The 15,389-nt window shown below is 60.6% G+C and overlaps 2 protein-coding genes across 9 annotated transcripts in view; one reads left to right on the top strand and one right to left on the bottom strand.

The window, feature by feature from the left end:
- ZFYVE28 (zinc finger FYVE-type containing 28) overlaps nucleotides 1–10,813 on the bottom strand; it is a 44,955-nt gene extending 34,142 nt beyond the window's left edge. For all 3 annotated transcript variants that reach the window (XM_045182659.3, XM_024573764.3, XM_045182662.2), the window contains exon 1: nucleotides 10,517–10,813. In XM_045182659.3, coding sequence (XP_045038594.2) covers nucleotides 10,517–10,555 — 39 coding nt within the window. In that variant the 5' untranslated portion in view covers nucleotides 10,556–10,813. The remainder of the gene's footprint in view (nucleotides 1–10,516) is intronic.
- Nucleotides 10,814–11,078: 265 nt separating this feature from the next.
- Nucleotides 11,079–15,389, top strand: part of CFAP99 (cilia and flagella associated protein 99) — a 31,723-nt gene continuing 27,412 nt past the window's right edge. For 2 of the 6 annotated variants that reach the window (XM_053922196.1, XM_053922195.1), the window contains exon 1: nucleotides 11,079–11,246. In XM_053922196.1, coding sequence (XP_053778171.1) covers nucleotides 11,171–11,246 — 76 coding nt within the window. In that variant the 5' untranslated portion in view covers nucleotides 11,079–11,170. Of the gene's footprint in view, nucleotides 12,183–13,436; nucleotides 13,550–14,261; nucleotides 14,371–15,389 lie in introns of those variants that run through there. The other 4 variants (XM_071221325.1, XM_071221323.1, XM_071221324.1 and 1 more) reach the window with 4 other exon arrangements.

Below are 15,389 nucleotides of genomic sequence, written 5' to 3'. Positions count from 1 at the left end.
GGGAATGGACACGGGATGTGGGGAAGACGGGGGGAGGGGAGGGGGAGGGGCCTGTATTTGATAACAGGGCTGCTCAGCCTTGGCAGTTGACCTTGGGGCCAGTAGCCTCACTGTGTGCACTGTCCTGGGCCTTGCCGGGCAGGGGACAGCATCACCCTCTAGCTGCCCGCAGAACATCCCCTCTAACCTGTGACACCAAAATGTCTCCAGATATCGCCAAATGTCCCCGGGGCCTAGTCGCCCCTATTGAGAACCACGGGAGTCGGTGGGCGCAGGCGGGTCTGGTGAAGTGGGGTTTTCAAAGAGCTGGTCAGGGAAGAGCCCAGTGGGGCTGCGCAGGGCAGCGTGGAGGAGGGGAAGGCGCAGGTGGGGCCGCCTGCTCCTGGAGGGCCTGGGGCCTCACTCTGGGAGGGTCGGGTGTCTGGGAAGAGACGGTTCCAGCTGCTACGCGGGGACAGCCTGCGGGTGGGCGAGGGCAGATGGAGGCACCAGGGTGAAGCCGGTGGCTGGACACGGAGGAGGTGCCGGGGCAGAGGGGTCACCTCCCAGAAACACTCTTTTATTCTCACTTTAAATTGCAGTGGCACACAGGACAGAAAGCCTGCCGCCGCAGCCATTCCTAAGTGCCCCGCTCAGTGGCACTCAGCACGCTGCGCGACCGTGCCGCCGCCGCCGCCCATCTTGAGAACTGGCACCTGCCATCTCCTTTCTGTCTGGAAGAGCCTGGCCACTCATGGGGCCTCATGGAAGCAGGGTCAACAGCATTTGTCCTTCTGTTACTGGCCCATCTTACGGAGCATGCTGTCCTCCGGGGTCGTCCACGGTGTGGCAGGTGGCAGGGTCCCCTCTGTGAGGCTGGACCGGACACGGACACACCACCCTGTGCGCGCCGTCCCCCCATGGCGGGCCCTGATGGGCCGCCCCCGCAGCTGTGCAGTGAGGCTGCTGAGACAAGATGAACTCCTGAGATGCTGGAGGACATGCTGCCGAGGGTTTGCTGACGGTGGGGGTGCACAGTCACAGGCCAGGAGAGAGCCAGATTCCTGTCCCGGGGTGGCTGAGATGGGACGGGTGGGAGGTGTAGGGTCAGGGCTGCAGGGACACGTGTGAGTACCATCAGGGCACAGAGGGCTGAGAGCTGGCCGGCCATGTACCAGAGTCAGGGACATGAGAGGAGCCTGAGCCAGGGACACACCGGCCCGTGGAGCTGGGCGAGAAGACAGGGAGGGACAACCACGAGGCGGGATGAAGCCCCGAGGTTCCCACTAGGGAGACCAGGGAAAGCAGGGGCCAAAAGGGTGAGGACAACAGGCTCCAGGAGGCGATGACACAGGGGTCTCAGTGGGCTGTGCGGGGTGGGGCAGAGGTGGATTCAGCTCCCCGGGGCTTCTGCGGAAAGGAGAGCCAGGGGCATCAGGGGCCACTGGAGCTCTCATCAAGGTTGGGGGTGGGTGGCCTGGCTATTGTTTTAGAGACAGGAAGTCACAACAGGTTTCACCTAAAGGGGAATGATCTAGAAGACTGAGAGAGACCAGAAGAGGACCCAGGGGACATCACTAAACAGGCAAGGGGGGTGAGGTCCACTGTACAGGGGGAGAGGTCCAGGGCAGAGGGGAGGGGAGAAGGCCCAGTGTGCTCCGGGACCTTGTCCCTCTCCAGGACCACTGTCCCTGTCCAGGACCAAGGGCACCAGCAGAGAAAGCAGCCCAGGGCAGACTGCAGAAAGGTGGGTGACCACGTGGAGACAGAGGCCTGGCTGTCCCAGCCCATAGGACTCAGAGAACCTCCTGGAACCAGATCACGAAACCACGGTAGCACCACCACCCTCCCATCCTCCCACCTCAGTTGGCCTGGCTGCCGTCACCAACTCCACAGACCAGGGGGCTGAAACATGACATTTATTTTCTCGAAGTTCTGGAGGTTAGAAGTCCAGGGTCCAGTGTCAGCAGGGAGCTGTGGTGGGGCTGCACTGTGCAGGGCCAGGCCGGGCCCCAGACGCTGCTGGAGCCCTGTCTGGCCCGTCCCTGGGGCCCAGAGGTGCAGGTTTGGGCATGGTGTCCGTGGGGAGCCTGGGGCACGGATTCCAACCACAGGGACGGAGTGGGGCCCTCGTGCCTCTTGCCACCAGCCTCTCTGGAACTTGGTCCCTCAGGGGCCACCCCGCACAGCCAGGGCCACCTCATACAGCAGGGACCCCTGCACTTGCATTTTCTGAGACCACGGACTTACGTAAGGTTGTCTCTGCCGCGTGTTCGTGGTGCTCCCTCCTCCCCCGCTCTGACTGCACCGGGCGTCTCCCGTGTTCTCTTTCTCCCCACCAGCCAGAAGCTATTCTTTCTGAACTGTCATCCTGGCGTCACCCAAGCTAAATTCACACGCTCAACTCCGGGTCTGAAGTCAGCCGACAGCTCAGGACCCCACACGGTGATGTTGCCCTGGGTCCCTGCTCACTTTGCTTTTGGGGCTCTGGTGGCCCAGCCACTGCCCTGCCCTGTGCAGTACCCGCTACCTGGTCTTGCCCACATCTCCCTGGGGGGGTCTCCCACACTGCCAGCCTCCTGACCCCAACCCCTGACCCGCGTGCTCCTCCTGGAGTGCATTTCCCAGCGCATCCTCCAGGACCTGGGCGGCGACTCTTCAGTCTCCATCTAACTGTCCTCCATTTCCCTGGAGTCGGCTGCAGCCCACGCTTGAGGACTGGTGTCCGGGTATGCAGCGCCAGGCACCCGGCCGGGGACCTGGGCTTACTGACAGGAGCATCCAGCAGTGGGGCACAAGGCAGTCCGGCCCCTGGGCGGGCTGCTCCGCAGTTCTGGGGCGGGTCTTCGCCCCACTGCTCGCCGCTCTGCTGCGGCTTCCCACCGCTGGGGTGGCCCTGTGGGCTCCAAGCCTCCTCTTCCACCCGGGCGAGCGAGCGCTGCCCTGCCCTTGTCAGTCAGCCCTGCCGAGTGCTGGCTCTTGCTCGGACACGCCACTCTCTCCCAGGTTTCGTCGCTTTCCACGGTGAACTTCACCTCAGAGGTGTTTCATCTGCCAGGCACCCAGGGGACTCTGTGCCCACGGGGGACAAAGTGGCAGGTAGGGCCCCTGGCACCGAGGGCTTGGCTTCCTGAAGCCTCGGACCCGCCCCTCCTCAGCTCAGCCCTGGCCGCCCATGGCCCACCTCCCCAGGCTGGGCCCAGGGCCACTTCCCACAGGGCCACCCGGGTGGTCCCAGGACACAGTGCTGTCCCCGCCCCTCCCAGTCCACCCCCAAGAGGCGGGCCTGAGCAGGCACTGGCCCTGGGGACCCCATGGGCCCACGGTAGGAGCTGGGCCTCAGAACAGCAGGCCCCACCAGGACCTTGGCTCTGAGCATCTTTGCCCTGGGCTACCTCAAAAAATGCTGCACTTCTGAGAAAAGCTCAAAAAATGCTGAAAGTCTTTTCGCCGAGGTGCAAGTCACGTCGCATACAGCGGGCCATCTGAAAGTGAGTGCGCAGGCGGCCTCTGCGCCCTCGCAGCGCGGTCCATCGCCGCCCCCGCCCCCCGGCGGGAAAGTCTCTGCGTAGCCGGCACCTTCCAGCTGTTGCTCCTCCCCCAGCTCCGCTCCGTCTCTCGACTCCCCTGTCTGACGTTCTGCAACTGTAAAAGCACCACGCTGGCGGGGGTGGCGTCCGTGCACCAGAAGGCTGCGGGGTCAACCCCCAGCCAGGGCGTCTGCAGGTGTGCAGGTCTCATGCCTGCCGGTGTCCCTCGCTCCCTTCCTCTCTCCCGCAGAAGAAGCTGTGCAGGCTGGAAGGGGCTGGCAAGACACGTCCGCAAAGCCTGGAAAGCAGGGACCTACAGCCAAGACTGCTCTACCCAGCAAAGCTGTCGCTTAGAACTGAAGGGATGGTAGAGCTTCCCACACAAGAGAAAACTGGAGGAGTTCATCATCACCAAACCATTATTACATGAAATGTTAAAGGACTTATCTTAGAAAAAGAAGATCGAAACCATGGACGATGAAATGGCAGTAGATGCGTATCTGTCGACAACTGGACCTAAAACACAAACTATGCAAACAAGCAGAACAGAGACAGAGTCACGGGTACGAGAGCCTCGTGATGGTCGCCAGATGGGAGGGGATTAAGAAGCGCAAACACTGTATTTTGCCATGTATAATGCACACTTTTTGCCAAAAGTTTTGAGGGGAAAAATAAGGATGCACGTTGTCCATGGGTATAGTGATTATATTCCGTGGGTTTGAAAATACTGTGGGTAATGCTCACAAAACCACGGGTGCGAATCACACACGGCAGGGTATAGCAGGTCGTGGAGTAACAGCCGCTGGGACACATCCCCGCGACCCGCAGACGGGAACAATGGTGGGGGTGTGGCCCGAGGGAGGGGGAGGTGCTGGGTGGAGGGGGGCACCGGGGAAAATCAGGACAGCTGTAACAGTATATCAGTAAAATATAATTTCAAAAATAATAAATGAAAACATATCCTCAGGTGAGGATTAAAAAAACCCAGGCCTGGCTTCTTACACTGCGCACCCCGTTTTCAGGCTCCTCCGTGTTGCGGCAGGTACTTCACTCCTTTTCGTGGCCGAGTGACACCCCACGGTGGGCACAGACCTCGGTTTGCCCGCCCCGTCCCTGTGGACGGGCCTTTGAGCGGTTCCTGCCTTCCGGCTGTGATGAACGAGGCTGCTGTGAGCGTGGGTGTGCATTTGTGAGTGCTTCTGACGTTGAAGTAGTTTATTCTCATTTTAGACTTTTAAAAAAATTTTTTAATCCTCACCCGAGGATATATTTATTGATTTCAGAAAGAGAGTAAGGGAGGGAGGGGAGGGGAGGAGAGAGAGAGAGGGAGAGAACATGGATGTGAGAGAGAGAGAGGGATCGGTTGTCTCCCATACACACCCTGACGGGGGATCGAACCCGCAACCTTTTGGTGTACGGGACTATGTTCCAACCAACTCAGCTACTCGGCCAGAGCCAGACGTTTTTATAATTATAAAATCCCTAGAGATAATTGGAATCATTCTCAAAAACCGAAAATCCAAAGGTAAAAATGGCTGCTCTGAAGACAGCACCCACAGTGGGTATGGCAGCCCACGTCCCCCCAGAATCCGGGCACCATGGTTGGGGGTGGGGGTGAAGCACGGCTGGAGCAGAGCCCCCCAGGCAGGTCAGCTGGGAGGACCCCCGCCATGAAGGGAGTCCTACTCGCAGTGGCCCAGCGCCCCCTGCCCGCCCGGCACAAAGACAACGTGAAAAGGAAGAGCTTCAGATACTTCCTCCCTGCAAGAAGGCAAAGGTCACTGTCCCTGCTAACCGGCTGCTGTGCACACTCCACCGCAGCCGGACGCGTTCTCTTCTCCGCGTTCTCTTCTCCGCGGCCTTGTCTGCTCAGAGGGTTTCCGACCCATTCATTTCCGTCCCCCTCCTTCCAACGCTAGAACGGCCCATCCGCGTCTAAGTTTCTTTGCCCTCCAACTGTGAAAGTGCAAGAGCACTTCCTCTGAACGAGACACCCGTAGATACCGAGGACGGTGCCAGCCCCCGCTGCTGGCCTCTCCGACAGGGATGGCGGAGGGCCCAGCTGTGGCTGTACACCACAGACCTGCCTGGGAGGCTCCGGCCAGCTCACACGGCCCTCTGAGCCCCACTGGGATAACAGGGTTTATTGGGACAGTGTAATCATGAACACGCACCCCAAAACTTCGTCAGCTAAGCCAGCGGAGTTCTGCCCCCACCTGTCATCACACCAGCTCCCGCCCCCCATGCCTGTGCTCTCCATGGCCCTGGGGGCCTCTCCTGGATCCTGAGCCTCCAGCCAAGGGACGGATACTCAGGTCACAGCCACAGGAGGACAGATGGAGAGGTTTGGGGGCCAGGGCTGACACGGTGGCCCCACAGCTGCCCGCGCTGGCTGAACTTCAGCCACCGACTGTCACTTGGCAGGCGGGTGCCAGTGGCAGTGAGAGCCTATCAGCACGCCTGAGGGTCTGTGCCCCCAAACCGAGTACCTGACATGCTACCAAAAGGGGGGGGCACACCTGTTGAGACCCTTCCACTGTCAGCATTACCTGGTATGGCTGATGGTCTCTGGGACTCCAGAAAACACCGAGTCTGTGCCCACCCACACATCCCACTGGCAGTGATGGCGGCCGCCAGTTAGCCGAGCCATTACTGTCAGCCTCTGACTGAGACAGCCTCTTAACCTCCATGAGGCAGGTCCCATCGCCCCGCCCGACAGACAGGGAAACTGAGGCCAGGCTGGGGCATGTGGGATGGCTCTTGCCTGGGCCCTGGAGGGATGGCCCTGCTGCCCTGCGCAGCCGCTGAAGCAAGAACCACACCAGGCCGTCCAGACGACAATTAGGTCATTTACGGCTCAGAGGTGCATTTAGCACATTCGAAACAAATGTGTCTGCTCTTCTGCGATTGCCTGAGGCTTCAGCAGAGGCTCTAAGCACTAAGTGACCTAACAGGCTCCCTTCCCGGGAGGGGTGGTGCTCGGGTGAGGGGGGCAGTACACCATCTCCTGCTGGACACCCAGGCCAGACACCATTAAGTGATGCTTCAAACCGCCGCCCGTGACTCGCCCATTTAACAGAAACTGCATCGTACACTTCCCACAAGTGCACTGTGGCTAGCAAAGCACAGGCCCTGAGTGATGACATGCAGCTGGCCTCGACCCGGCCACCGCCCGGCTTGCAGCTCAGCCTCTCGCCGGCCTGCAGGTGCTGACAGCACAAGGCTAGGCCAAGGCCCTCACGCACCCCCAGCCGTAGATAGGAACCCAGGCAGGCCTAGGACAAGAGTCCAGAGCCCTGCTGAGTCACCCCCACCCCAGGCTTCAGAGCCAGCCAGGCTGGCCCGATTTGTCCACAGCCTGGCAATGCCGGTGCATCTGAAGCAAGCCCGGGAGGGGTGGCTGGACCTGGCAGTGGGGAGGAGGGGCCCAGTGCCTTCCGAGTTCAGGGATGGGACAGAGTGTGCTGGACCTGCCAGGCCCGCCCTGACTCAGCACTGCCCAGCCTCCTTCCCAGAACTTCCTGGCCCTTTTCCGGGCCAGGCACCTGCTAGGAGCGGGAGTTGGCCTGGGCACAGCCTGTGCGGCCAGGCTTTCCGGAAGCCTGGCTTTCCAGTAGCTCACCTAAGAGAGAAATCCACTGCCCCAAGGACGGCCTCAGTCACAGCCAGGCCCTCAGAGTTGACCGGCTGGAAGCAAGGCAGTCAGCAGCCTGGCTAGCAGTTAACATGAAAATCCCAAGCCCTGGCGCAGTGTGTGTGCCGGGCTCGGGGCTCTGACGGAGCTCAGGGAGGACAGCACAGCCGAGCCGGGTGACCACACCGCCCTGGCGGGGCTGTCCATCTGCACAGCATCACCCACTGCCTGTCAATTCTCCCTCAGAGATGGAGAATACAAACTCAACCAGACCACCACTAATATGCTCTTTGGGGCTGGCCGAGAAGTACTCGTGGGGCCCAGTCCGGGTCCCCTCCCCCCATGCCACGGTCTCACCCCTTTGCCCCGTCATCAGGGATCCACAGCAATGTGATCATCCCGCCAGAAACACGAGTGTTGATATTTTCACCTTTCATGGTTGACTCCGTCTTGGAAAGGTGCTCCCTAAACAAAAGCCCAGAACAGATCTCACCAACATCCCCGGAAGCACAAGCTGGGCAGCCTCCCGCCCCCACAGCCTTCCCAGGCTGCCAGCAGTCCGGTAAGACACTCGTCCCGAATGTGTGGCGTGAAGCAGAGTCACAGAGGCGTTTAAAAGACAGCCTTCAAGCACATCTAGGAGGTGTGAGCGTCTGCAAATGGTGTTTTCACGTTAAACTACCGCATCGTACGTCACATTTATTTCTTACTCAACTTAGGCAGTTACTAATGATTCAGATACGAATTAGTGAGCATCAGGTCAGAACAGTATAAAGCATTTGCAAGTGCTTTTTAGAACTACAAGAACGATGAATATTTTTGGTTTCAGAATATTTTCCACTGCACTGTAATGAACAAGAAGCTCAGGGTTCGGTTTTAAGCCAGAGCTGGGAGTGAACCCAGAATGCCCGTTGGATTGCATATGTATCTAAACACAAAAGGGAAAAAACCCTCCGGCAGGCAACCACCTCCCCGACACGCCCTCCCCCACAGCTGACATTTGGCCCCTCCAGGGCTGACTGGGTGCTCCCTGGTGCCCAAATGTGTTTGGCTGGACAGGGAGGGGGAGCAAAGACTCAATTCATCCCGCCACGCAGAAATTTGAGCTCTGGCGTGACAAAGGAAAACCTTCCTGGGGTGACCTGACACCCCCGCGCCTTCCAACGGTCAGGACCCTGCACTGCAAGGCAGAGCACCAACAAGGGACTGCCCACCCTCAGACCAGCTGCAGGGCACCGCTCCCCGCAAAGCCACTCAGGACTCAGGGGTCTTGAGTCCATGGGTCAGCAACACACATCTGACATGATGAGAGACGACAGTGAGGAACAGGCGCGGGTCAGAGGGTCAAAGTCGACCCCCGCCGCCCCCAGAGCAGACAGCTGTGGGTACAGCCACCAGGGCTGGCGGACTCGCCCCCACCCCAGCTTGCCAGGTCAGCACCCGGGGCTTGCACTGGAAGGGCAGCAGCCTGCTGAAGACACAAACAGGGACACTATTCCCAGTTCTGGGGCACAAGCTCAAGGACAGTATCATTTTCCACTTTTGAAGACTTGCCCTAAATCGAAAACAGGCAGGGCCAGTGAAGTTACCCAGCTGCTGATGAAACACAATGGCATCACTTCTTCCCCTCCTCTCCAACGACACAACACGGAGCGGTGGCCCCCGAAAACGAGGCTCTTCCACAGCCACACCTGGACAGAGGCAGCCGGGAGCCCTGGGACCCCGGGGACCCCAGACAAAGCCTTTTCAGGGAGACCAAATTGTTACTTGACCTGGGATACATTTCCCTTGGCCCTTGCCATTTGTCATTGAAAAAACAATGCTGCTTCCCACCACCAAATGACCTTTTGACAAGTGAACTTAGTTTTTCTTTTAACGATGACAAAAGTCACACACACAAAAAGCTGCTCCCGTGCAGAAGCTGCCTGCCACCTTCCCCTGGCAGCCTGCATAGCGAAAGCAGGCCAGGCTGAGAGCCTCCCTGGGAGCCCTGGAGGGCCTGCAGAAGGCAGCCAAGGGCGGAGGCCCTAAACCACACTCAACCTTAGAGAGCCCCGGGGCCCACGGGCTGCCACCACCAATTAGTAGCTGCTGCAGGACGCGGAGGTCAGGGCTGCTGCTCTAGCACAAAAGAACGGAATCTAAGGCCCCCAAGGCCGGGCCCCAGGCATCCTGAGTCCCTAGTCCAACACTCACACTGGGACCGCTCTTCCCTCCCAAGGCCTTCAGGCCTTTGGGCCCCTGAGCTCGCGCTCCACGACCTCCAGTGCCCCCCGGATCGGAAAGGATCTGCTGCCTTCCTCCCGCACGGGTGTACCGAGAGGGCACGGATTCAAGGAAACCCCTACCCAGGGAAACCACCCTGGCAGTGCGGGAGGACGGGAGCTGAGAAGCCTAATCTAGAAAAGTAGTCAGCCTGGGGGAAGGGGTGGGTTACCTGGGTTCATCAGAGACACTACGACCTCGGATATCTAAGGCGCCCTTAGGTCGCCGGTAACCCCACCCAAGCCTCAATCCCCCGACCAAGACCTGGGCTCCCGGGCCCTCCCACAGCGCCGGCCCCAACAACAAGAATGAGCCCAGGACCCTGAGCCCGGCTCCGTGACGCCGCCGCCCCGGCCACTCCGGCCGCAGCGGACACGAGCTTGAGCGGGCAGCGGGGACGCAGCGCCCGCAGTGCGACTGGCGCAGCCGCCAGGGCGCGGGGCGCGCCGCCCGGACCCGGGCCCCGACCCCGCGCAGAGGAGGGACGCCGCGCCAGGAAATGGGGGAACTGCCTCCGGTCCTGCCCCGGGAGCGTGCGGGTGGGCACAGGGCGCGGATGGAGACGCCACTGGCAGAGGTGTGCGGACCGGTCCCGGTTCTGGAATGCAGGGCCCAGACAGTGGATGGGGATCCATTCTGGACACAGGGACCGCGGAGAAGGGCAGGGGTTCTCTCTAGAACCTGAAGGAAGTGGGAAGGGGTCTGCTCTGGAGTGCTGAGTGAGGCTGAGAGGTAATTCCAAGCCCAGGGTAAGAGAGGTGTGGGCGGCGGACAGAGGGGAATGAGGGAGTCACACGGGGCAGGCGGGGGGATGGAAGTTCCGCGACCCAGGAGTAGGGGTCTGCCACAGGCTGCAGTGCAGGCCTGTGAGATGCGAGCGGACTCGGATAGGAAGAGAGGGGGGCCGCCCTGGCCGCGGGCGGGGTGACAGGGGTGCACTCAGGCCGAAGGCAAGCGCGGGCGGTCCACGGTGGACGCCACTGGAGCTACCCTCTGGGACACAGACACTAGCTGAGCTGGAACTGGCACCCGCCGCACGCGAAGGCGATGGTCCGTTCCTGGCGGAGGGACGGAGGTCTGCCTGCGCAGGCGGGACGGGGCTGCTCACCTTGGGTTTGTACAGCCACTTTCGGAACCTGTGCATCATCGCCACGCCGGCCCGGCCCGCCCGGCGGCCCGCCCGGCGGCCCTCCCTCCGCTGCGCTGCGCCCGGGCCCGGCTGCGACGGGCGGTCCCGGGGCGCCGGGCGGGCGGCGGGCAGGTGCGGGGACAGGTGCGCGCCCGAGAGATGCTCCGCAAGCGGCGCGCCACGCGTACCCGCAGACAGCGGCGGGCGGACGGGCTGACGGGCTGACGCGGCACCGGGCGCCGGCTCCTCGCCGCTCACTGACACCCGACGACTCCGCCGGCCCCCGCCGCCCCGCGCTGCACATGCGCTGATGCCCGCGAACCCCCCCGCCCGAGGCGCGCTCCCCGCCCGGGGGCGTTGGGAGCACCTAGCAGGGCTGGGGAACTACAAGTCCCGTCCGGCGACGCAGGGGCGAGGCTCTGCACGCGGTGTCCTTCGCCGCGCCGCGCGCGCTGAGCATTCTGGGAGTTGTAGTGTTCTCGCTACGGCGTCCGAGCGTGACGCCGTTGCTAGGCGACGACGCCCAAACGGCACCCTGGCCCAAACCGCGGACTCCCTGAGTGCTCGCGGACTCCGAGCCGAGCAGGAGCGCAGTGGGACACCCCCCGAGGTTTCCGAGTCCCCTCGCGCGTGATGCGTCTGGCAGCCCCTGTGGCGGCGGGGGGAGGCAAGAAAGAAGGTCCGAAAGCGCCCTGGGCGCCGCCGGCTCGTAAGGAGGCAGGGAGGTGGGGCCCGGGTGGCGGGGCGCGGCTGGTTCCCGTACCCCAGCACCGTCCCAGCCCTGCAGGCCGGTCCCCGTCGCCCTGGCTCTCGCCTTCTTGCTTTCGCTCACCACCTTTTCGGTCTTCCCAGCTCTTTGACTCAGTTAATGGCGCTTTTTAAAAAAAAATCGCCACAGTAAAGAGTACTTTAATATATATATATATATTCCCCCGCATTCACTACTGCCCTCAACGGTGCCCTAATTTGGATCTATAAAAGTAGTCAACAGAATCTGAGAACCTGTTATGTGCCAAGCTGACAGATAGGTGATCTCCCTATACATTCCTATTGTCAGCTGAAGACACTGAGGCACCAAGGGGCTGCCGTGCTCTGGCTGGGGAAGGGGGTCTCAAGGCAGGGCAGGTACGCCCTCCAGCTCAGCTCGGCTCTCCGGCCCCCACCCAGAGGAGCGGCTCTGGCTGCTCAACCAGGTGCAGATTCAGGCCACAGGGGAGGGAAGCGAGGCCTCTGTGACAGAGGCTGTGCTGTGCGACCCACCCGGGCGTCATCACTGGCGGGGGCGGGTACTTGGATGGTTCTGGCCCCTCTATTCCATTAAAGTCAGGTGAGTCCGGGCAGGGCCAGCTTCCAAGATGTCCCCGTGTGCTGGTGGTCATCCATGCCCGCTTTTGAAGACCCGCTTGACCTTCCCCGCTGGCCTCCGGCGACCACGTAGCCATGGCTCCCCTAAAGCGCACAACTCTCCCGAGTTGCCTCTTATCTCCAGTGCCTTCCAGCCTCTTCTCTCCTGGACCCACCACTCCAGTTAGATTTTCACCCAGCACCTCCTTGGAGGCTCTTTACCGGAGTCATCCTTGACCCAGTGTCGCTAAGTCCCGTGATCAGACCTCATGCCATCTCTTCCTTGAACTGCCTACTGCAGGTGAGCCTGCTGCGTGCTCCTCTCCTGGACACATTGTCCCCACCTGGCCGGCACGGGTCACACTGTCCACCTCTCTCCTGGGGCTGCCCAGCCTCCTAGCATTCCAGCCTCCAAACTTAGTCCTTGGAAGCCCCTCTCTCCACCCCTACACAGGTGACTTCCTGTGGTCCTGTGGTCTCGTAAACAAGCATTTCTCCCCAGCCTTGCCAGAACTCACATCTCCAGCCTGACCCTTGCCCTGGGACTCCAGCCCCCTTTCCCTGTTCTTTGCCAGCTGGGAGTCTGTCAGAACCCCTCCCACTCAACGTGTCCAGCTTGCACTCTCCCTGGTAACGCCTGCTGCTACCCCGCTGCCACCTGTCCAGTGGGAGAACTTGAGGTAGACACCTGGCAGACTGATTTCTGTGGGTCTGTCTTTGGCCAATGGGAAGGTCAGGGCTGTTGTAACTGCTCAGAGACTCCTTCCAAAGCATCCTAGTTTGAAATTGCTCAGGGTGAAGGTTGACTTCAGGGCAATGGGTGTATCAGTTAGGATTCGGTTCAGCTGCGATGGAAGGAAAAATCCTAGCATCGTGTGACCCAAACAAAATTATTCATGTTTCCATGAAGGACATCCACAGGGATATGATCCTGGGAGGTCATCAGGGACCTGGGGTCTTCTAGCTTGCTCTTCTGCCATCTTTAGTGTGTTCCCTCACAGTGCAGGATAGCTGCCTATGTTCCTGCCATTACCTCCTGAGTCCAGGCAGCAGGATGGAAAAGAATAGAAGGGAATGCCCCTGATCCTTACCCAGAGACTTTCCATTAGTCTCACACCCTGTCACTGCTTGGCCACCCAGCTGCCAGGGAGGCTAGAAGATGCCCAACCCAAAGTCAGGGTTTTGTTTACTCAGGAGGAAAGGGAGAGTGTAGATTGAAAAGCAACCAGCAAAACCTGCCACATGAGCCTCGTCAAGCACAGGCCACAAGAGCCGGACTTGGCAGAAACCCTTAGGGTTAAAAGCCAGGAAAGGAATAGATTTTTAATTAGCACACACTTGGAATTTGTGTGAATGAAGCCTCTCGCGTGGTTAAGAGCACTGAACCATTCTGTGTCTAGTAACATTTAAATCTTGTCATTTCTGTCTACAAAAGATTTGCTAAGGAAAGGGAAGTGTTGGTCCAGCCTACCTTTGGAGTTTTCTTTAATAGGAGACAGTCAAGTCCTGATTAGTGAAGTTAAAAATCAATGCCAAAAAAATCAGTAAGCTTGGGAATGAGACCCCATGTCGCACGTGGATGGCTTCGCACCACTAAAGTCAAGCCGACGTGCCGGGAGCTGGCGGCAGAGCTGAACAAATGTTCGTGCCTGTTTCCTGCCCGGAGGTGTGAGTGTTTTGACTAAGTTCATAGGCTAATCTCCGTGGGAACACACAGCCCAAGTGCCTCTCTTCCTGATGTCGCCCTCACGGCACAGCGGCACAGCGGCTCTCTGTGATGGGAGTGGGGAGCGGGGGGGGGGGGGGGGGGGGGAGGGGGGGGGGGAGGGGGGGGGCGGTTCGAGCCCAGCTGGCCTGCAGCAGCACCTCTTCCTCCTCCCCGCAGCCCCCCCCACTTCCCCCACCTCCCCCTGGGCTCCTCGATTCATCCATTCAGGCCCCGTCTGGACTGGGGAGGGCTTGGGTGGTTCTTCGTGCTGCTCCTTGACCTGCCTCATCACCAATGGGCCCCTGGGATCGAACTTTCTCTGGAATGTTCAGGCTCCAGGACAGGGCGGGAGGGCAGGGAAGCCAGCCAGCCAGGACAGCTCCCACTGCAGACCACAGGCCACGCACTATCCCTGCCCATATGAGGAGCAGAGGGACGTGTCTCCCTTCCCACTGTGAACCCCAAACATGCTGGTGTTTCCTTCATTGTGCTGATATGGGTGCCTCTTCACACAGCTGCCACCCATCCTGAGAGGCCGTGGGGGTTGGGCAGAGTGAGTGCTGGGCGTGAGGGACTCCCACAGGCAGAAAAATTTCCCATGGGGGTGGGAGCCTGACGACCCCCACCCCCATCTCAGCACGGTTTCCTTCTCTTCTGCATTTACTTGCTCAGTAAATATTGAGGCATCTGATTTTCCAGTTAAGTGGGACAAGCCTGAGCTCTGTTGGACTGTGGGATCTGAGAAAGCCAAGGCTTAAAACAGCACGAATGTGACCCCCGGGTAGGTCTCTCTCAGGATGTCAAAGGCAGTTTCAGATGAAAACCCAGAGCTCTCTGTGGGGACTCAGGGGTAAAGCCAGCCCCCCACCAGGTTCGGGCGATGTCAGGTCAGCGGAGGCACACGGAAGGGCAGAGCTCAGGGAGGAGGAAGGCAGGCTTCACAGGTGGCGGTGTTGGAGCTGGGTACTGAGGGGTGCCTAGGAGCTCACCAGGGATGGGGGAAAGGGGAGTGTTTGAGGTTCAGGGGACTCATGGGAAGGGGCAGTGAGCAGCCTAAGTGGACATAGCAGGGGTGGGGATGGGGGGGAGGGTCCCAGGGACTGTGGTCCAGGCTTCCAAGGGTGGGCATGCTCAGGAGGCCCCTCTGGGTCCCCAGGCAGCTGAGAAGGTGGGGGATGTGTTGGCGACGGCTGGAGTGGCAGGAGACTGCCCTGAGCTGAGACCATTTTTCCAGGCCTGTCCCTCCCGGCCCCTCACTGGAGGCTGGGCTCGGGCTCTGCCATCTGTCAGGAGACCTGCCTGGAAGGGAGGAAGGAAGGACAGAGGCATGCTGGGGGGTGAGGCCGGGCCAGGTCTGGGAGATCTGGTGTGGCCAGTGGGTGCAGCCAGCCGTGGTGAGCCTCAGCTGGAATATCCCTGAGGCCTGGGGAAGGGAACCAGTTAAGAGGGCAGGCCCCACTCTGGGTGCAGGGCACCCTGAGAAACGTGGCCATCTAGCTCTGCCCACCCCCCACCCTCGCCCCCAGCCAGGCTCTGATGTGGAGAACAGTCAGTGTCCCTGGGCTGTGCCAGGGTGGAGCTCGAAAACCTGGAAACAGTGTCTTTTCCCGGTACCCTCCCAGCATCGGCACCCTCCAGGGACCAGAGTGCCTGCATTCCCCAGCCCTGAGGGTGGGGCCCCGAAGGGGGGTCACTGCGCCTGAGCTCAGACCCCACGCCCCAGGGCTGCTTTTGGCTCAGAGGCTCCTGCAGCGTCTGGGATGGTTTCCCACTTAGGAGTGACCTGAAGAGGGACAAGGG

Source organism: Desmodus rotundus, chromosome 4 (assembly GCF_022682495.2).
Source record: "Desmodus rotundus isolate HL8 chromosome 4, HLdesRot8A.1, whole genome shotgun sequence".
Taxonomy (NCBI): Eukaryota; Metazoa; Chordata; class Mammalia; order Chiroptera; family Phyllostomidae; genus Desmodus; species Desmodus rotundus.
Note: the sequence above shows the minus strand (reverse complement) of the source record. Positions and strands in the feature narration are given on the sequence as shown.